At 56.7% G+C, this 21,509-nt stretch overlaps 1 protein-coding gene across 2 annotated transcripts in view; it reads right to left on the bottom strand.

Annotated features, from left to right (window-relative positions):
• Positions 1–1,229: 1,229 nt before the first annotated feature.
• Positions 1,230–21,509, bottom strand: part of Ngef (neuronal guanine nucleotide exchange factor) — a 62,908-nt gene continuing 42,628 nt past the window's right edge. For both annotated transcript variants that reach the window (XM_027942032.2, XM_027942033.2), the window contains 10 exons: positions 13,356–13,516; positions 11,963–12,115; positions 10,297–10,426; positions 8,039–8,113; positions 5,946–6,035; positions 4,645–4,808; positions 4,168–4,323; positions 3,351–3,430; positions 2,609–2,713; positions 1,230–1,420 (listed from right to left, as the gene is read on the bottom strand). In XM_027942032.2, coding sequence (XP_027797833.2) covers positions 1,230–1,420; positions 2,609–2,713; positions 3,351–3,430; positions 4,168–4,323; positions 4,645–4,808; positions 5,946–6,035; positions 8,039–8,113; positions 10,297–10,426; positions 11,963–12,115; positions 13,356–13,516 — 1,305 coding nt within the window. The remainder of the gene's footprint in view (positions 1,421–2,608; positions 2,714–3,350; positions 3,431–4,167; positions 4,324–4,644; positions 4,809–5,945; positions 6,036–8,038; positions 8,114–10,296; positions 10,427–11,962; positions 12,116–13,355; positions 13,517–21,509) is intronic.

The following is a 21,509-nucleotide window of genomic DNA, read 5'->3' as shown; positions in this document are numbered from 1 at the left end:
CCAGCATACACCCTGGACACTCAGGGGACATTATCAGGGGTGGGGATGAGGTAGCTCTGCTGGCCAGCCAGGCCAGGGACGAGGTTGCAGCCCCTGGTAACTGGCTGCTACTGAAGGCTTGAACTAGTGTTTGGGTCAGGTGGGGAGTTCCCCCCACCTGGGGACCACCTCACTGCCCTTGTGATCTTGCAAAGCTCTTCTCAATTCCATGCAGTAAAGATGTCCCCCACTCCCTCTGACAGCTGCTTCCCTCCTTCCACAAGTGGAGGCTCAAATCCCCATCCATTTGAGACCTGACCCTGGCTGCTCTCCCCTGCCCTGGAAGCCTCCTCAGGGACTTGAAGACTTGATCCTTTGGAACATGCCTCCCCCTGCTGGCCTTGAAAGGTGCTCCCATCTCCTGGGCCAGAACCAAATGCCTCCTTCCTGTGTGCACCCGGATAATAAAGGCTAGACCTTCGCTTCTTATATTTTATACATGATGCTTCTTTTAATGCAGCCAAAAAAATGATATTTGCTTTTCTCAGAACCATAACCATACACGATGCAGTGACCAATTCATTCCATAAAACACCTGGGCTCCTTAAGAGGCCAGAAGACACAAGTTATATCCAGCCCTTCAAGGAGCCAGAGGCGACATGGACCCCCAGCCAAGCTTGGGCAGGCCTGCCACGGAGCAGGGCCTGGCCGTGCAGCCGGAGGTGGCAGAGGCAGGGGAAGGAGGACAGAGGCGGCTGGTCTCAGACCCGTGAGTCAGAGACCAAGGGCCGCTCATCAAGCTCCGTCAGGCAAAGGCAGCCCCTGGGTGTGTCTGGTAGATTCTAACGGCTTTCAAGGTAGGGAAGGGCACGTGCAGTGCAGGGGACCCTGACAGTTGTCACCCTCCGCCTGGCCTGCCAGGGACGCCGGGCTCAGGGACACTAGTGATCCCTGGGCATGCCTGTCCCCCAACCCCGCTAAGAGGTAAGAGAGGGAGGTGGTGTATGTACTGCTCACAACATGACTCCTTCACGAAGACCCAGGGGAGGCAGCTGTTGCTAGTCTGTGAGTGAACGAGGGCGGGGACACTGGCACACTCACCGCATGGGCAGGGACCAGCGTGCGCACCTCCTGCCGCACCCCTGGGGAGGTGCCAGTCTGTCCTTTCCCAGGGCCTCCTTGTCTGCCAGGGTCCCAGCCAGGCCTGCTCCCCCGCCCCTCCTTGTGCAGGTGAGTGCCTGGGACAGGGGTCATTGCCGATTCCGGCTGCCCAGCTTCCTGCGGTCCTTGTTCTGGCTGCGCTGGGGGTCATCCATCTTGTGGACACGGATACATTCCTTGAGGTTCTGGGAGCGGATCTTGGGGTTCAGAATCTCCTCAGTCATGGAGCTGGGGAACCAGCCTCTCTCCTGGTCATGCAGGCGCTCCCCAAAGATCCACCCTGAGGAGGAGGGGCAGCAGGGTCAGGAGCCGGGGCCTGGGTGGAGCTCCCCCAGCTAAGGCTCCTGTCTGTGTAGGGAGCAAAGCTGAGGGACTTGAGTCCAGCTGGCCTTTCCCAGAGGGCAGCAGCTTGGCACACCCGGCTTGAGTGCTCAGGCCAGGTTCATCCCCGTGAGGGGGGAAGGCAGGAGGCGAATGCAGAGGACCAGGCTGCAGGCTCTGACACCAGCTCCACACTGACGCAGGAGCCCATTCTGGAGTCCATGTCCCAAGCCTGGACCCGGAGGTCACCTTCTTATTGGTCAGTTCCTCTCAGAGCCTCAGCCTCCCAAAGGCCACTATAACCAGCTGAGAGTGGCCTCTGAGCTGGTAACACTTGAGTCACAGTGCTCTGGCCCTCTCCCCCACTGCTTGCTCGGCCCCCTTCTCCCCACCCCCAACCTGGGCCTGGGGGCATATTCCCACCAGCTCTGGGGGGCCTGGGGCATGCTCTCTGCAGGTCACCGTTGGGCAGGTGTGTATCCAGTTGAAGAAGGAATCTGGAATGGGGCCCAGAGGGGGCCTGAGTGGAGGAGGCCTCCCGGGATGGGCTGGTCGCCTGGCCTGGGCAGAGAAACAGGGGAAGGGGAGCCAGGCCCAGTGGCCACACCTGTGATCCCAGCGACTGAGAGCCTGAGCCAGGAGGAATACAAGTTCAAAGCCAGCCTCTGCAGCTTAGGGAGATTCTCAGTGCCTTAGAGAGACCCTGTCTCAAAATAAAAGTTTTAAAAGGGCCGGGGATGAGGCTCAGTGGTAGACAGCCTCTGGGTTCAACCCTCAGTACTGTAAATAATTAAATTAATTCAATAAAATTGAATTCTGCAGGGTCTGGGAAGGAACTTCATTTGGTGCTGATGTCATCTGTGTGTGTGTGTGTGTGTGTGGGGTCCTGGCCCCCAGGGAGCCCCGAGGCTAGTGGTCACAGGCTTCCCTGGAGGCCTGGCTTGGGGCATGGCCTTCTGCTCACCTCCCTTCCACTGTGATGGGAGGATTGAAGCCAGACGTCCCAGGGCAGGGGGCCGCAGAATGCCTGCGGGCTGGGCTTGCTGGGAGGGGTGAAGTGGGACCTCACTTTGGGGAGGAAAGTAGACACCGGAAAAAAAACCCTTGGGCTGGGAGAGGAGCAGGGCTGGGGTCCCCGGGGCCTCACCATCTTCCGTCTTCTCCAGGATGTTCAGGATGTCAGCCAGTTCCAGTGTCAGCTCATCAGGCTGCTGGGCCACATACGGGTGCACGCACTGGACTTGCGGGCAGTCTGATGGGAGGAGAGGGGGGATGGCGTGTCCCCATCGCGGCCCCACACCTGCACCCCGGCAAGCAGTGGCTGGCAGGGACAGCCCTGCAGCCGGTGGGTGGCTGAGCCCCACCTGATACAGGACTGTGAACTCCCCAGCCACGGACGGGGCTCACCCGAGGGGGAGGGGGGCTTGCTTCCAAAGGCAACACCCCCCGACTCGCCAGGAGTTCTGGGAGAGAACACCGGAGGAAGGGACCCTCCAAATGTGAGGCGGTGCTCAGCTGAAGCTTCAGAAGGCACCCCAGGGTGTGGCCCTGGAGGTGATTTGGGGGCTCAGGACAAGAGGTCACAGCCAGGAGCCGTGGCTAGTCTGTGAGGCGCTGGGCTCGTGCACCTTTGGGTCTTAGATGCTTTCCAAATAACCGGCAACCCCCAAAGAGCCTTGGAGTTTGGGCCCAGGTTCCTCCTGGTGTCCCGTGGTTCCTGTCACCTATGACCCAGTGACTGCTGTCTTTATGTTGACCGTCCAGCACTGGCGAAGCTGGGCTTGGCACCTTGGTGGTGCTAAGCTCCTGCCCTGTGCGAGGCCTGAAGCTGTGGCCCAGGGAGCGAGTACAAAGCCCCCACAGTGGCCACTTGCCAGGCGGGCACTCACCCAGAAGCCGGGATGTGAAGGAAACAAACTTGGTCCTCCTGTTGGGGGCCAGCGAGGTCATCCACCGCTTCATCTCACTCCTGGCACAGGGAAGAGGATGGTGCCCCAACCGCAGAGCAGAGCAGAGCAGACCCACCCAGCGTGTGGCCCCAGCCTTCCCAGCAGGCCAATGCCCTGCGACAGGAGGAGCTCCCAGGAGGCTCTCCTCACGGGGTGCATTTTAAAAGCCCGGCAGAAAGGGGGAGTCACTCCCTAGAGTGCATCTGAGGCATCTCAGGGAAGCCGTGGTTTGTTAGCGGCAGCAGGGTGGGGAGGGCTAATGGGACCCCCAGCCCTGGGGACCCTGGTGGGAGTGGCGAGGCAGCTGCAGAGGGAGCAGGCTGGCCGGGTGGCCAGGAAGGAGCGCTGGGCCCACGGCTCAGGGAGCGTCCCTCCCACATTGGTCTCGTGGGTCCTGTGAGAGCTCTGGGCTGCGAGGCAGCTGTCCAGGCAGCTCAGGGGGGAGCGATGGACAGGAAGACACTCGGGTGAGGGGCGGAGGGAGGAAGAGGGCGGTCCCCTGGTCATCCACCCAGTTCTCAGGCTGGCCTGAGTGTGAAGCCCCGAGGGAGCGCACCTGCACACCGAGCTGCCCTGCACTGGCCCACACCCGAAGCTGTGGCCCTGGGGCAGAACCCCCAGAGGCTGGCCTCCCACAGGTGTGGAGTCTCATTCCACCTGGGAGCAGGCCTGTGGCAGAGGAGGCCAGGCCTCCTAGCAGGGTGGCTGGGAGGGGCCGCCTGGGTGTCACAGGGTGGGGCCGGCGCAGGGCACTCACTGAGAAGATGCCTTCAGCATGTAGGTGGCCTCGCGGTCATCTGCGTTCTCCAGCAGTCGCAGGATGAACACATTGGCCAGCGTCTGGCCCTGGTCCTCCAGCTCCTCCACGCGCAGCAGGCCGCGGGAGGCCGAGTCGAATACCTGGTACTTGTCTCTGGAGACCAAGGGACAGGTGGGCGTGTCAGTGCGGCAGGACAGGCAGCACAGCCCAGCCCTGTCTCCTCAGCCCCCTGCCAGCCCTTGCACGCCTGTCCCCCAGGAGCCTCCTGGCCAGGGTGTGGGGCGGGCAGTGGCTGGCGCTCCCGGGTGCCAGACACTAACGGGAGTAGAACCCACCTCACGGCAGGGGAAACCGAGGCTCCTGGACAACAGCAGGGGACCTCCAAACCTGATCCCAAGCCCAAGCTCTGTCCTCCACCTGCCCAGCTCCTGGGGCCGTGGTCAGACCTGGGCTCATGCCATCCCATCGGCTCACCCAGGAATCTGGCGGCAGATCACCAGCAGGTCATTGAAGAGGAAGAGGTAAATCTCTCGGAAGAGCTTCTTGGTCCGCAGGGTGCGGGAGGTCTTGGGGCCTGACATCTGCTGCAGCTCGCCCTGCTTCAGCAGCCAGCGGGAGTGCGAGATGATGGGCACCGACTAGGAGGGGCGGCAGGGTCAGGGCCTGGACCCTCCTGCCCACCCCAGCCCCCAGCAAACTGACCGAGTGACACTGGTGTGACGGTGGAGGGCGGCTGGGTCTGGCCAGGCACAGGGAAACAGCAGCGGTGTGAGTGTGTGTGAATGCGCGCCCCTTGTGCAAGTGTGCTTCACCTGTGTGCGTGTGTGCTTCAACCCGTGTGTGGCTTCTGCGTGTGCACGTGTGTTCTGTGCCGGGTATGTACCCACACGTGGGCTTTAGGGCATGTGTTTGTGCCTGTGTTGATGTGTGTGCTGTGTGTTTCTTAAATGTGTGTGTACCACTGTGTGTGTATCGCACATGCATGTGCACTGCCATCTGTATACTGACTGCATGTGTGAGCATGTGTGTGCTGCCATGTGTATACTGTGTGTGAACAAGTGTGTGCACCATGTGTATACTGTGTGTGAGCATGTGTGTGCTGCCATGTGTATACTGCATGTGTGAGCATGTGTGTGCTGCCATGTGTATACTGTGTGTGAACAAGTGTGTGCGCCATGTGTGTGATCAGCAACTCACTAGGCTCAGCCTGTTTGGTGTGGAGTCGGGGTGGCCATGTTCACAGGAAGAGCAAAGAGAGCTACCAAAGAGCAGGAGCCCGGCCTGCAGGGGCTGGTGCTGGCCCTGGCTGTGCGGAACAGGTGGGAGTGGGGCACCGGCCGTCAGCCCAGAAAACACCTGGCCTCCCCCAACAGGCCCATCTCTGGGGCCCTTGGTGGGCGCTGTGTGCTGGGTGCCTGTCACCAGAAACGCAGGCCCCAGGGGCCCTCAGGGCTTTAGTAACAGCCAAAGTTTTATGTAAAGTTTGGGGAAAAGGTTGATAACCTGAAAATTCTCAGACATGAGAATCCTAGAGTAGTCCCTGTCACCATGAACTGACCGCTCAAGGTCTCACGGTGAGTAATTAAGAGTGGGCCTCGGGCCGGCAGGCAGCGCTGGGGCCAGGCACTCGCTCTCAGAAGGCAAGTTTGGAGGAGGGGCTTGGGCATGAGCACTGGATTCAGCAGGGCCGGGGAGGTGGCCCAGGCTGGGGCAAGTCTGGGCACACAGGTGGGGTGCACAGGTGCGGTGCAGGCTGACTGCCACCCCAGGCTCACCTTGATCTTGAACTCCATCTTCTTCTGGATGCTGATCATCTGCTCTGTGCGGCTCATTTTCCTGACGCCCTCGTTGCACGCCTTCACCACCTGGGACAGGAGACGCTGCCTCAGGCCAGCCCACCCAACGTCCCAGCCACACTCCTTTCTCTAGGTGAAAACCTGAGAGTCTGGTGGCCTTCAGTGCCTTGTCCCCAGAGGGTACTTCCCGACAAGGCACAGTGTCAGCCGGGCTGGAAGATGCACTGCGAGGCACCGGGTTGGCCTCTTGCCCACGGAGGGTGTGCATGTGACTCCTTGGCTCCCCAGTAAGAGGCTGGGACTGCGGGGCTGCGACACCACCAGGACCTCAGGGCCTCGTTCTGAAGGAACTAAGCTCTGTGCTGGCTTACAGGCCAGGGCAGCGGCAGGCCATGTCTGTGCCTGTGGGGGGGTCCCTGAGCATGGGACCCGTCCATCACGTGGGACTGACTGGGATGAAGACAGAACACCCACGTGACAGTCCCATGGAACCGCAAACAAGGCTGTGAACTCTGCACGTACCAAATTGGATGGGAGTTTGGGAACTAACCCCCTTTGGCAAAGAAAGCGTGTGTGTGCCTGCGTGCGCAGGGCTGTTTGGAGGCCCGGCAGCCTGCTGGAAGTTGGGTACAAGATGGCCAGGCACCTTCGCTCTCTTCTTTTTGCTTATGAGCATCTTCGAATTTTCTTGTGTTGAGCATCGATTACTTTTATAAATTAGAAAAAAAAAAAGCCCTTTATTTTAAAAAAGTGAGCGGTGAGAAACAGTATACCCTTCATTAAAAGCAAAAGGGAAATGAAAGTAGAAAGGAATCTATTTGAAAGCATCCCCTGGCCCCCGGATGACCGCAGGGAGACCCTCTGGGGCATGTGGCCTTTGATAGGACTTGCCGCCTGCAGCCCAGCCTGGCTGCTCCCGTGGGGCTGGCACGGGGGCCCAGGAGGCTCTGCCTTGGGCGGGCAGGGGCTCTGACAGGTGCTGCCCAGCTGGCAGGTTGCTGAGCCCCCTGGCCAGCCCCGTGGTGGCTACAGCTGTGCCCTGTGAGGATCAGGAGGAGAACTGTCCTTGCCAATGATAAAGGGGACAACTGCCAGCAAATTTCTGTGACCCCTGCCTGGGTGAAGGACAAGGCAGCAGCCCAAACAGGGAAACAACTGCCTTGAGCTAAGAAGCGCTGGCCTCCCGACTTGCACAGAACCATGCCACTCGTCCATGGAAGGTGGACTCCTTTCATGAAGTTCTGCCCCTCGGTAACAGAGTGGAAAGGACTTCCTGCCCCCCACTGTCCACCATCATGGCAGTCAAGAGCCCAACGGAGACACCCCACACAGCAGCCCCAACTGGCTCTCAGCTGCAGTGATGCCAGCCGCTCGGCACACAGGACAGAGCCCCGGGAGCACTCGAGGATGTAGACGGAGCTGCTGGCCCCTCCCGAGTCCTGCCTGCCGGACACTTCTAGGAGTCCTCTGCCTCTCTGAGGATCAGGAGAGGACCCTCCACTCAGCCACAGGGAAAGCCCAGTGCTCTCGGGCAGGGCCAGTGAATCCTCCCAGGAGACCCGTGTGGGGGTGAGTCTTGAGGGATGGGGAAGGGGGGTGGAGGGACAGGGTTGGGACAAAGAGCTTGCCAGTGGACAGGAAGAAGAGGAACAGCCTCCACACAGCCATAGGAGGGAGGGAGATCATTTGTGACTTGAGGAGAGAGGCAAAGACAAGCTTAGGGTCTGTATGGGCCCCAGACACTTGCCATGAGCAACACCAGGCAGCAGATGGAGGCCTGGGCCTGTCATGGTGGCAGAGTTCCACGATGGGGAAGAGTGTCCCTGAGTGTCCTGTGGCTGCCCCAACACCCACCATGAACAGATTAGTGGAGGAGGGTGCTGAGGGGGTCTCGAGGGCAGGAAGGTCTGCTCAAGCACCGTTGGGCACATTTTTAGCTCTGGTGACTTTTCTTGATGGTAAAAGTAAAAAATAAATGAAGGGCCTGGTCTAAAGAGACGAGGGGGCTGGCGGGAGGGTGGCGCATGTGGGCAAGTGGCCGGCTGGCCCACGTGCAAGCAGGAGGGACTCACCATTTCCAGCTCCCTGTGGGCCTCCAGGGCAGTCCCTTCACGCTCCGAGCTCTCTTCCACCCTCTTCAGAATGTTCTGCCAGTGGGGACAGGCTGCGTTACCCTTCCTGCCAAGCCAGCCCAGGAGCTGTGACCGTGACACACACACAGCCCTCCATCTGACACACCAAGGGTGGAGGCTCCCCATCCCAAGGCTTGCCAGGGTACGATGAGCACAGCCCAATCCAGCCCCTGTCCTGGACAGGCGCCAAGGGCCTTGTGGGGGCCTGCGGTTCCCCTCCCTCCCTCAGCTGCTGCTGGGAGCCTGGTCCTGAGGCTTCCTGAACTTTGGTCCCATCAATAAACAATTGTCTTTTCTCCAATTGTTCCGTTTTCTTCAATTAACAAAACTTCGAGCTCAGGGTGCTTTCCCCCGAGTTTGGGGCCAGGCATGGTTTCTCCTGGCAATCCTCCCGTACCCATGGTGTAGGTGCCTGGTGAGGTCTCCATCTCCCGGTCCTCCTGGCTGTCATGCACCATGGCTGTACCCAATGTCTCCAGCTGCCCCGGTGTTGGCCCCAGCTCTCTCCTCCACCCCTGCCTGCCCTCCTCTCCCAGCAGCCAAGCCAGAGACCTGCGAGCTTCCCCAGGTACCTTCCGCTCCTTCCTCACCATGCGAGGCCAGTCACAAACCCTGTCATTAACTGTCCCTACTGGCCAGTGCTGCTCAGCTGTCTCATTAGAGCAAAAGTTCCTTTCGATCAGGTCACATTGGTGGCCTCAAATGGAGGACAGTGTCAGCCCCGTGGCCTGCTGTGTGCTCATCTCAGCATGTCCCTGGGTACCCTAGTGCTGTGACCTGCAGTTCCAGGTGGACCTCATCCCCAAACACACTTCCTCCGAGTCCTTCCCTAGGGCCCCCCAGTTACCCCTGCTCTCCTACACCACCACGCAGGTGGGTTTCAATCTCACTCTGGTTTTCATCCCACATAAATCAAGGTCTTTATGTATCCATGTATGTTCGTCTCTACAACATGTCAAACTATCTAGGGATACTCTGCATCCCTAGAAACTGTTTCAGTTTTTCTCCGTTAAAAACATTCCTCTGGTCCCTCCTTTATTCCACAGCCTCAGCCGCTACCTCTTTGATGCTGCTTCCTGTGCTTCTGAGACCTCCTCCCGGCCTCCTCCCCTCTGCTTCTGAGCCAGCTGCCCCTTGGTGTCCGCCCCCCCCGCCTGACCCTGACTTCCACAGCTGTGGCTCCAGGACATCATCTGGGGCCTCAGTGGGACTCACATGGCCCTTCACTGCCCACAGCCAGTGGCTTCCTGAGGCTCAGGACCTGACTGGACACACTGGCCAGCTGCTGTCCTGGTGGGGCAGCTGGGCTGCCCCCACCCCTCTGGCCTGTCCCCTGCAGGGTCCGTGGCTGCGCCTCTCTTGGTTCCTCCCTCTCTCCTGGTTGCTCCCTCTCAGGCAGGTGGGGCTGTGTCTCAGGGCCTGACTGCCCCTTCTCTCCCTCCTGGGTGGCCTCTTCTACTAAATACTGACCTCTCCCTCTAACTGGAAGTGGCTCCTCAGCTGCACAAGGTCACAACCAACCCCACTGGCTCCAGCCCAGCCCTGGCTCCTCCCCTCCTGACTTCCCCGAGGGCACCAGGCTGCTCAGGCTAAAAGCCGGGGAGTCTCTCCTGGTCTGTCCTCCTTCCTTTGTCACTGATTTCAGCTCACTGAGTCACTGTCCCTCCGGCCCTTCCTCTGCAGCTGCCACAGTGAGCCCGGAAAAGCACCCTCAGATCAGGTGAAGACCACACAGGATGGAGCCCCAGGCCCGAGTCTGCCTCTGACTAAGTCACTCCCACCTTGTTCCTGTGATCCCTGCTGCCCCAGGGCCTTTGTGCATCCAGTCCCTTCTACATAGAATGCCCCTTCCTCCAGATGGCCACCTGGCTGGCTCCTCCCAAGCCAAGACTCAGTTTGAATGTCGCTTATCTTTCTTTGCCCCCTGCCCCACTGGCAGTGGTGAGTGAGGGAGTCACCTTAATTCGGTGACCTCATTAATTGTCCTCATGGTCAAAACCATTTCCTGGTTGTATCCGTTGGTTTCTCTGGCTGGGCCCTCACAGCTCAGGGAGATGCTTGGCACACAGTAGGAGCTTAATTAGGACTCGTGGAACAAATGGACTCCCTAGGAAGCCAACGGAGCTCTGGGGAGACAGAAGGGAACCTGTGGTGCAGGGGACCGTGCGGAGCCCAGGGGGCGCGGGCCGTGGCAGCACCTGCACCAGCAGCTTGAGGCGCGTGATCCTCTGGAAGGGCAGGATGAGGAAGGAGGAGAAGGGCAGGCCTCTGCACTTGGGGTCGAGCTCCAGCTGCGCGATCAGCTCCCGGAACGCTGCCTTCTCCTGGCTGGGGACACAGACACAGCAGTGGGCCTCTCCTGGAGGTGCACATGGAGACGCTTCCTCCCCACTGACAGCTCCTAGGGACCCAGAGACCCACAGCAGGGAACATGTGTCGAGTTCCTTCTCTCTCTGTCTCTTTCCTAATGGGAAATCAACTGTTCATGCAGAGGTCAGCTAACAACAGTAACTCTGCAGGCCCAGCCCGTGAAGTCTGCAAAATAGGTGGCGTGTGGGAGGGCAAGGATTCTTTGTGTGGCCAAGTCTGTGAATCAGACACACAATTAGATGATTTCGCTCAGGAGGACACCATGGCGAGGTAACCCACGTAGTGACGGGAACAGGCAGCAGGCGCCAATCACCTGCCAGGAGGGCCTGAGCTATTTCTGACAGGTGGGCTGGGCACAGCGCTGACAGGACCTGGGAGGCTGTGGGAGATGAGCGTCAGCCCCGGCTGCACGTGCCCAGTGGTAGCGCTGTGCCTGCTGCTGCTCACGTGGCACAGGGAGGGGCCCCAGGGCCTCCCGGGCACGGTGGTGCGTGGGCACCTATCTGCTGGATGCGCCTCTTCTCAATGCCTGACCTCAAGTTCCAATTCCCAAACCCTGGAGCACCTGGATGCGCGAATTCATCCACGAGGAACCCTGGGGTCCCACAGAAAGGCCAGCCAAGGGCAGGCTTCAGACCCACAGGGACAGCAGGCGTGCGGACGAAAGCATCCCTGTCAGACCATCTGAATGGAGCTCAGAGGCCACGGGGGCAACCCTCCGGTCACCAGCTCGTCTCGGGAGCCGCCCTGTAAGGCCAGTGCAGCCACTCTACCTCAAGGCTGTGTTCTCAGCAGCTGTCCTCGGAACTATGACCACAAGACCAGGGTGGCACGGCAGCTGCTGCCAATCAAGCTTGCCAGCTCCCCCAACGGGCGAGGACCTCTCTGTCCTCATAAAAACAAGAGGCCACCTCAGCCTGTCGTGTATCCTGGCCTGAGATCCTGTTCCTCCTTCCCAAATGAAGATCGCTCAGAAGTTCTGCTTTTCTCTGGTGTGGAAGGTCACCTTCGGAAAGGCCTTCGAAGTTTCTGAGTGGAACTGAGTGCCCTCCTGGCTGGCCCCAGCACCTTAAGAGTGACCAGTGCAAAAACTCAACAGAGGCAAGGTGACCGAAAAATTATCTTGTCAACTGAAACCTCCAAGGGAGTTGCTGACATGGTGGATTGGTAATCGAGCCAAGGGCACGGCTGGGTAGCCACAGAGTCAGCTCCTGCCCTGCCCCTCCCTTCTGCTAGCTCATCCCCCTTTCAATCTCCCGGCCCTCTCGGCCTCCTCCTCTTCCGAGTGCACAGGGCCTGCTCAGCGGTCTGGGACGGGTCTGGGGGACGACAACTCACTCACTTTGGGTCCAGTGGGGTGAGGCTCTGGGAACATGCCAGGTCTGGGCACTGTCACTGGCCTGGAAGGTGGCAGGTCTGGATGCGGTCACCAGTCTGGCCAACCTCGGGGCCCCTGGGACCAGGGAGGGCAGGGACAGGTGGGGGGACACTCACAGTAGCTGCTTGTAGGTCCTCTCCTGGTAGGTCTGGTTGCTCACATAGGTGATGTAGACGGAGAAGTGGCTGGCGGCGTAGTGGTACACGATGTCACACACGTCGGAGATGACGATGTTCTCCTCCATCCTGTGCTCCAGCTCCAGGAGAAACCTGCAAGGGGCAGCGGCTGGGCTGAGGACGCGGGGCAGGCAGGCTCAGGACACACCCTGGCTGGGACAAAGCAGCGCGCAGGTCCAGGAGACTGGCCCGGAATCTGCCCGCTGGCGGGACACGTGGGCACATCTGGTTTGGATGGACGACAGCATCGGGGGTAGACAGACGCCTCATCACTGTCTCGGGACAGACTGCTGTGTTTGTGGAGGGAGTAAGATGACCATGAGGACTTGCTTCAGGATGGTCCCATGGGGGTGGGTGGGGTGGGGGAACCTGGACTGCCCCTGTGCTGCCCGTCACTGCTGAAGCAGGGGCCTCGGCCCAGGGCTCACTGTGTGGGTGTCTTTACTTCTGCACCTCGGCATTTCCCACAGTGAAACAGGAATCAGCACATAGATAAGAGGTGCGGAGGCCAAGGCCGAGGGTCTCTCCGGCTGCTCAGGCCTCGGTGGCCATTGTGTCCAGAGCCATCCAGACGGGCCTGCCACAGGGAGGTGGAGGGACTAACGCACAGGTGGGTGTCAGTGCAGAGGGCCACATGTGACGTGGCATGCCCGGGGCTCACAGCTGAGTGCAGACACTGGTCAGCTCCTCCCCATGTGGCCTTTAGCAGCCAAGCTGCCCAGGCCACAGTGAGGTGGTGAGTGGGCCTCTGACCCCGATAATATGCCCGGAGTTCATTCCTTCTTTGAGAGAATCAATGGATGTCTCTTCTTCCTCCACTGACTCACCCTTGACTTCAACCAGGCCCAGCCATAAGCTCAAAACCACTTCCCCCAACTAGGGCTCACACCATCCAAGAGGATTGGGAGCCTGAGGCCAGGCTACGCTCAGAGGTCTTAGCCCAGGGGCCCGAGCCGGGGCTCTGTAACTGCAGGAGGGTGAACTGCTCAGGGGGACACACCCACAGGTCATGGACTGGCCGAGGACCCGCCTGAGAGACGGACTGCAGTGGACAACTGCGGGTTCCGTGCGTAAGAGAGACCACTCAACATGGCTCCAGTTCAGGGTGGGGGTCCTCCCGGCCACGGCTCCATGGAGACCCACAGGGTATGGTTGATGGGAACGGGCCTGGGACTTGCCACTGGCCACCCCGCTGCGTGGGGAGGTGGATCTTGGATTTATGTCATTATTGGTCATATTAATTATGGAAAATTCCCAACAATCAAGAGCAGAGCAGCCCTGAGACAAGCACCACGGCCAGCTTCGGCCGCCTGGACGGGGAGGCGGCTCTCACCGCTCGCTCACGGCCAGGACGTCCTGGACGTTGGAGAAGAGGATGTGTGCCTCTGACGGGTGCAGGATCTTCTTCATCCGCTCGTTCTCCATGAAGTGGGACACCAGCAGGTTCAGGCTCTTGTAGTAGGAGGCCTCGGAGGTGACCAGCTCGAACATGGCCTGTGTCAGGGGAGGCGGGGACACAACACAGGAGACCCTGATTCCAGGGAAGCCCAACTGCGTCCTCCCGCTCAGAGGCACAGGGAAGCCCAGCCGGCTGTGAGGGAGGCACCAAGGCGTGTGGATGGCTGCTCCCCGACGCTGCCACCCATCCCAGGGGACAAGCAGCCCCGTGAAAGAGGGCACGGTGTCCTGCCCTTTGAGAGCATGCTCTCAACCACTCTTCCTTTGCCGTGGACATCAGGGACAAGCTGAGGTCCGGGACATGGAGAAGGGCGGAGCACGTGAGGTCAGCCCAGGGTGGGGGGCCTCCAGGCCACGGGTTCCTGCCCGGGTTACTGGCAGAGTCAGGAGGGAAAGTCGGCGAGCAGAGGTCCCCGACTCCACACGCCCAGAATAACATTTCGAAGGAAACGGGTCACCATGACACCTCCGGCACCAGCAGGGAGGAATTTGGGGGGGACTGTTTCCTTTTTACTTTTTGAATTGTCTGAAAATTAGAAAATGAGCCTGTATCATTGCTCCTAAGGTTGGATTTTATAAGGTAATAAACAATCTTCATTTTGAAAAAGAAATCCATAATCTAATAAGCTCTTCTGAGGCACCTCTTTTCCATCTGTGTGTGTGTGTGTGTGCATGTGTGCATGCACATGTGTGTGCATGTGTGAGTGTGCACATGTGCGTCTGTGTGCACGTGTGTGCCTGTGTGCATGCGTGTATTTTTTTGTTCTTTATCTACTGAAGCTGTGAACACCACAAAACTAACCGAAGCTCTGCCCTCTCAAGTGTGGCTCTGTGAAGCTGGGGCAGCAGCCTGGCCTGCCTGCCTTCCGTGCTTACAAATGACCTCAATCTGTAAGGTCAGCTGGCACCTTCCCACCTTCCTCTCCCCATCTTCCTCCACTTTTTATCGTCCTCGGGTGGCTCAGGTCCCCAGAGGGACAATATAATGGGTTGAACTGTGCCCACACCAGGAGGCTACGCCCACGTTCTAGTCCCCAGAGCCTGTGAGTGTGACCTGGTTTGGAAAAGGGTCTTTGCAGATGTAAGTGAGTTAAGGATGTCAAGGTGAGGTCGTCCTGGATTTCGGGTGGGCGTGCCCATGGTGGAGAGACGGGGAGCCGTGATGAATACACACAGGATGGAGAAAAGGCGGGGAGGTGTGGCCACAGCAAGGGACAGCTTGGAGCTGCCAGAACTGGAAGAGGCAAGGACTCTCCCCCAGAAGGAGGGAGCGCAGCCCTGCAGAGACCCCACTTCAGGCCTCTGGCGTCCACACCTCAGGTTTCTGTGCCCCCAGGCTGTGGGCAGTCCTGGGAACGAACACGGCCGGGCAGAGGAGGATGGTGGGACACAGCCATGGTGAAGGCAGGGCTCTGGCCTCCCCAGGTCCAGCAAGCTCCAGCTCCAGGGGTCAGGAAGGAGGGAGGGAGAACACACAGGCTCTGGGGACAGGGGTCTTTGTACAGCTGTCCCTTCAATCCCCAAGGTCCCCCAGGAAGGAGGCATAGAAGCTCCTGTGTCACCAGAAGGAAGCAGGAGCAGAGCTGAGGCCACGTGCCTGAAGTCGCCCACCTCTGTGGTGGGAGGGCTGAGACGACTGTGGGTTTCCCGTTCTGGCTCTGCACAGCCCCTGCCATGAAGCCTGATGTCCCATGCTCTGGCCAGGCTGGCATTGGCCAGCTGCGTCCCAGTAGGGCGGCCGCTTTGAGCCCTCGGCCAGCCTAGGATTCCCATCCTCTGGGAATACTCATTAGACTGACCCCAAATTTATGAATCACAGCGTGGTCCCCGAATGGCGCTCTTAGCCCTGGCTATTGCACTTGGTATCTGCAACAGCCACGTTCCACTCCGAGGGCCTGTCCACCCGCCACTGCGAAGCCAGCTCCGCCCTGGATTCCCTGTGACCCGTAAGATCCCGTCAAGGCGGGGCATTTCTCCAGGGGTTTGAGGACTGCAGCAGGCGGGGGTGGGCTGGGCGACTGCAGTCACTAGCAGCCCTGCCGACAGCCCACCCAGCCAGGCACTTTAAGATGAGGAACAGATTTGTAAGTCGGAGATGTCCTGCAGGGCAGACCTGCCTAGCAACCAAGTTGACAGTGACATCCTCCAGGGCTGAGCCGCCAATCACAGGCCCTGGGCCACCAGGTTGCCCCTGACTTGAGACAATGACAGCGGGAGCCAAGACGCTGACCCAAGCAGTGGCCTCTCCATAACGTCCCTTGCACCACAACTGCCTTGTCCACCTGAAAATAAGCACCCACACAAAACGCACGGCCCGGACTCCTGGTGGTCGACCTACAGCCCTAGCACTGACCCCCAGCTAGCCATTGGCTGCTCCATCTGCCTACACCCAGCCTGGACAAGGGAGGCCCCTCATGAGAAGGTTCCTGGAAGCTTTCTTGGATACAGATGCTGTCAGGAACTCACTTTCCTGCTGCTAAATTCAAGTTTCTCGAGACAATGTCAAGCCTTCACGGCTCCCAAGCTCCAGGCACACATAACTAACAAAGGTGATCCAGACGGGCGTCACAGGTACAGGTCGCCACAGTATGGGTCAGCGGGCACTGAGCCCAAATCACAGCAGCACAGGGAGAGGGGGTCTGTCGACCACATCACCAGGAAGGATCTCTACCAGAGCACCCCAATTATGCATGCAAGGGCCTCCCTAGCCGGGGTCCACCCGGGTTCCCTGGCTGGTGGCATTGTCATCCTGACGCCAGGAGGACGAGGTGGTCCGGAACAACCAGGCCTGGCCTTTCAGAGGCTGACTTTGGCCTGAACCACCACTCACTGAGTCTGGCGGAGCCCATTCACCCAGCACTCACCCCCTCTCTATCCATTTACAGGCAACTAGTCATCTGCGAATTCTCCTTTGGCAGGGTGTCTGTCTTGTGGCGTATGTCCTGGTATTTGTGACATCAACATGGTCGCCTTTTCCTTATCCGTGTAACTTTACTATCAGAGGCTGAAGCCTTTGTAGGTGGAACAGGGCTAACGAGGGACCTGGCCAGCCTGCTCACTCCTTCACTCCTGCATCTGTTGGTGCCACAGAGCTCACGGGACATCTGCTGTGTCCAGGGTCTAGGCCTGAGCTCCCAGGTGACCAGGCACAGTCCCTGCTGTCACCACAGGCTCACAGCCCAGGGAATCAGAGACAGCAGGTGTGAGAGAAGCCTGCAGTGGAGCCAGCTGAGGCACATCGAGGAGCTGGCAGGGCCAGGTGTGTGTGAGAGCGAGTGTGAATGAGTGTGAGAGTGCGTCCCAACTTCTACTGAAGCCTGATGTCCCATGCTCTGGCCAGGCTGGCACCGGCTGGCTGCGTCCCCACCAGGGCAGCTGCTTTGAGCCCTCGGCCAGCCTAGGATTCCCATCCTCGGGGAATACTCATTAGACTGACCAAATTTGTGAATCACAGCGTGGTCCCCGAATGGCGCTCTTAGCCCTGGCTACTGCACTTGGGATCTGCAACAGTCATGTCCACTCCGAAGGCTTGTCCACCAGCCACTGCGAAGCCAGCTCCGCCCTGGATTCCCTGTGACCCGTAAGATCCCGTCAAGGCAGGGCATTTCTCCAGGGTTTCGAGGACTGTGACGTAACTGGTGGGCATGTCCCTCTGTGGGCAGCTGAGCTGCAGACTGGCTTGAGGCCCTGGAGTGGGGACTTGGCCAGAACCTCTGCCACAGTGACAGTTGCTCAGCCTTCCACTGAGCCTCAGTTTCCTCATGTACAAATGGCACCAACGCCTGACTCGTCGTGTGGCTATCAGGAAGCGACTGCGAAATGCTGGGCCTGGAGCCTGTCCCGTCGCAGAGCCTGACTTGGGCATTTCCCGTCCAACCGCTGTCGTTGCCTCCACAAGTGGTGGGAAGGCGCTCTGGCCAGACGGGCAAAGAGGGCTGTCCTAGGAGGTGACCTTGGGATTGTTCCCCAGAGAATGGCAAGACAGCCCATTCCCAGGAGTGCCAAAGATGTGTTCTCAGGGGCAGGAGATAGGATGGTGGTGAGGGAGGGGGCAGGACATGGGGGGCCCTTTGTGCATGCCGTGGGCCATCACTGACAGGGACGAGTGGGAGACCCTCAGGTCTGGTTTACATTTTCAGGTCCACTATGTGGGGATGGACACCAGGAGCCAGAGTCAGGAACAGGGAGGGCTGTGTCCCTGAGCTCCGAGAAGCCACATCTGTCCACCTGCAGAGTCACCCTCACTCAGTAAGCAGGGGGTCATGTTCTTCTCAGTAAATTTGGATTTTTCTCTGACCAATGCAGCATAGTGGACAGGGCTCTGGAGCCTAGGTGGGAGCCCGTGTGGGGGGGCTCAAGTGACAACTACTTCTAGTGCCACTCTGTGTGATGAGGCACAGCCCCATCCTAAAGGCAGCCCTGGGGTGCAGGTACCAGGGCCAACAGCACCCCCTGACACCAGCAGTCCCTGCCCAGCCCCAGCAAGCCCCCATCACAATGCTGATTATTAAATTTCCTCAAGACAACCCGGTAACAAAGCAATTTGAAAAAATGTATATATTAAAACAGGTATAAATGTACACCACGTTCAGGCTTCCTCACAGAGGGATACAGATGAACAAGTCTCCATTTTTCATCCAGCATGAGAGACAAGGTAAAATTGCTAGATAATGTACTACTTTCATGGTGGGGAGAGAGCACACCCACCCACAGACAGAGCATGGGGACAACTGGGCCGTGTCTTCCCAGTTTAAACACATGTGGCCTGTAGACCAGCAGTTCCACTCCGCGGTCCCCACCGGACCCACTGAGGGCATTCTGTCTTTGCATGATTTTAAATAATGCTGCAGGGAACATCCCTGAGACACGACCTTTTCAACTGCAAATGTGCATTAACAGGGGCTGGTTAAATATGGACCGCATAAACTACAGAGCCCCCCAAAAGCTGCAAAAAAATGGACTGCTACCAGGCGCAGGGGCACATGCCTGTAATTCCAGCAGCCCAGGAGGATCTCACGTTCAAAGCCAGCCTCTCACGCACAGAGGCCCCCCTGCAACTTAGAGAGGCAACTTGTGAGACCCTGTGTCAAAAGAAAAACATTAAAAGGGCTAGAGATGTGGCTCAAGGGTAAGTGTTCCTGGGTTCAATTCCTGGTACAAAAAAAGACTGCTCTAGAGAGACATGATAAGTATTTTGCTGAGTGTCAAGGAAGCCAGGCTCACAGCGATGCCCAGAGCAGCTTGTTACTGATACAACAGCGCAAGCGTACACCTTCTACCGCAAACAGGCGGCTGAGGAGGGACCCGGGCAGCTCAGGATAGGTATGGGGTCGGGGAGACTCTTCCTCTGCAAATACTTCTGCTCTTTTTAAATTTTATATCAGATGCATAAACTATTTATCCAAATGATTCATTTCAAAAATGATATGTGCTAATTTTACTATCTGGTTAAAACAGTTATTGGTGTTTATTTTCTGCATCAAATAGAACATCAGATCAAAGAAACACCTGATGTTTTGGGTGATGGCTACTGCCACCTTAAGAGCTGGCCCCCTCCCAATTTAGGACTCTCTTGCTGAATTGTTAGGGTTAACCCTATAGATAGAGATTTGGTGAAGGCTGGTTAATAACGTAACAATCACAATTTAAGTTTTTGATAGGTCCATCATATAAAAAACCCTAAGCCTGGACTGGGGTTGTGGCTTAGTGGCAGAACGCTTGCCTAGCCTGTATGAGGCACTGGGTTCGATCCTTAGCACCACATAAAAATAAACAGATACAATAAAGGCACGCTGTCCATTCATAACTACAGAAGAAGAAAAAACAAAAAGCAAAAACCCAAGCAATTTCCTTTTTCCTTTTGCAGGCGCAAAGAAGGCAACACATGTCAGTCCTGAGCAGTGAAAGCAGCTGCTAAACAAGACCCAAGAGAGGCTGAGCGGACTCAGACTGTGTTGGGGACTTCTGGGCCCCTCCCTTCCACTCTCTGGGCATGCTGGGGACTTGCCGTCGCCCCTTAGTGTACCTGTGTGTGTCCCTGTCCCCTGGAGATTCTCAGAACATCACTCCCTGCTCACGTCTCCAGCCCTGCACACCCAGCCATGGAGACCAAGTGGCAGAGACAGGTCCTGCATGTGCTGGGGACACCACTCACCAGGCTGAAGGCATGGCAGCTGCAGGCTGTGTTGGTCCCACAGTGCCAGGTGTCAGGTGGGAGAATCAAGTGCCACCTGCGTGGCCCTGCCCTCCCCCTCCACAGTCACATTCCCTTTCTTTCTCTTTATTCTTTCAGGACAATTCTGTGTCCCACCCCTTCCTGCAGGTTCTGGAAGAGCCCCCTGCCTGCCCACCGGGAAACCCTGCCCTTCCTAACTTGCCTCCTTCCTGTTCTTTTAATCTGAATATATTCCAATTACTTTCTCCAAGTGTCGTGTTCTCAGTGACTCAAAAACTATCGCTCAGAGGCCGGTGGGAACCCAGATCTGTGAAGGTGGAGAGGGGTCCGGCAGCAGACGGAGCTGGGGCAGCAGGGGTCGCCCCGGGCTTTGGCACGGGACCCCAAAGATTGGGAGCATAGAGTCTGACAGCTCAGCTTTGTGTTCATTACAAGACAGAAAGCTTACTTTGACCTCTTTAAATATGAAAAGCCAATCCCCAAAACTCGGAGCAAGTCACACTGAAGCCTGCGTGTCCCTGTTCCCACCACTGAACGCAACTACATTGCTTCTCCATCCGCCTCGGTATCTTCAAATGTCTTCATCTGATCCACAGAAAACAGCCAAAAATGTATCAAGTTTTTATTTTCTTTGCACACTCTATTATAGATGAATGTTCTATTCTGCTTTTTAAAAATGTTATATATCATGAATATCTGCTATTTTATTCTTTGAAAACATGTTTTTTAATGCTGTGTCTTTGGATAGCTATACACTGTCTTACTAAATAATTCCTCTACTGTTGGGTGTTTAGACTTCTTCTTCTCATTCTTTGAAATGTTTGCTGGGATGCACATCCTAATAAATAAATACTTGTGCACACATCTTATTATTTTGCAAGACAAATTTCTAGACAGAAATACTAGAAAGGGTACAAATATATTCTTATTGGGATTTTGGTACAATGATTGCTATGCTTTGCTTATCACTGATGTAACAGAATGCTCATTTATATAATAAATTAGAATAAAAAATTTAAAAAATCCCCCCAGCCCTAGGCTTTTAACGTAGATTTGGGTTAAAAGTCTCTGTCTTTTTGAAATGCAGAAGACAGTACCTCAATGCTGGGATTTCTTTGATTATTAGTGAGTTTGATTTCTTTTTCATTTACTCACTACCCACTTGTTCTCCTTCTATGTGAATTGTTTTACCCATTTTTCTTTGGGGTGCTTTCGTATTCTTATTGAAAAGAGTTTTCTAGTTGATTGAAATCTGGGTTTTGCCAACATATGTTAAAACATAAAATTTTACTTTACACCAAAAAAAAACAAAACAAAACAAATAACCCAATCAATAAATGGGCTAAGGAGCTGGACAGACACTTCTCAGAAGAAGATATACATTTGATCAACAAATATATGAAAAAATATTCAACATCTCTAGTAATTAGAAAAATGCAAATCAAAACTACTCTAAGATTTCATTTCATGCCAGTCAGAATGGCAGCTATCAAGAATACAGACAACAATAAATGTTGGTGAGGATGTGGGGAAAAAGTTCACTCATACATTGTTGGTGGGACCGCAAATTGGTGCCACCACTCTGGAGATTCCTTAGAAAACTTGGAATGGAACCACCTTTTGACCCAGCTATCCTTCTCCTCTGTCTATACCCAAAGGACTTAAAATCAGCATATTATGGTAACGCAGCCACATCAATGTTTACAGAAGCTCAATTCACAACAGCTAAACTGTGGAACCAACCTCGACTCCCTTCAATAGAAGAATGGATAAAGAAACTGTGGTACATATACACAATGGAATATTACACAGTATTAAAAGAGAATAAAATTATGGCATTTCCAGGTAAATGGA

This window comes from Marmota flaviventris, chromosome 11 (assembly GCF_047511675.1).
Source record: "Marmota flaviventris isolate mMarFla1 chromosome 11, mMarFla1.hap1, whole genome shotgun sequence".
Lineage (NCBI taxonomy): Eukaryota > Metazoa > Chordata > Mammalia > Rodentia > Sciuridae > Marmota > Marmota flaviventris.
The sequence above is the reverse complement of the archived record's forward strand: the minus strand, read 5'-3'. Positions and strand labels throughout refer to the sequence as shown.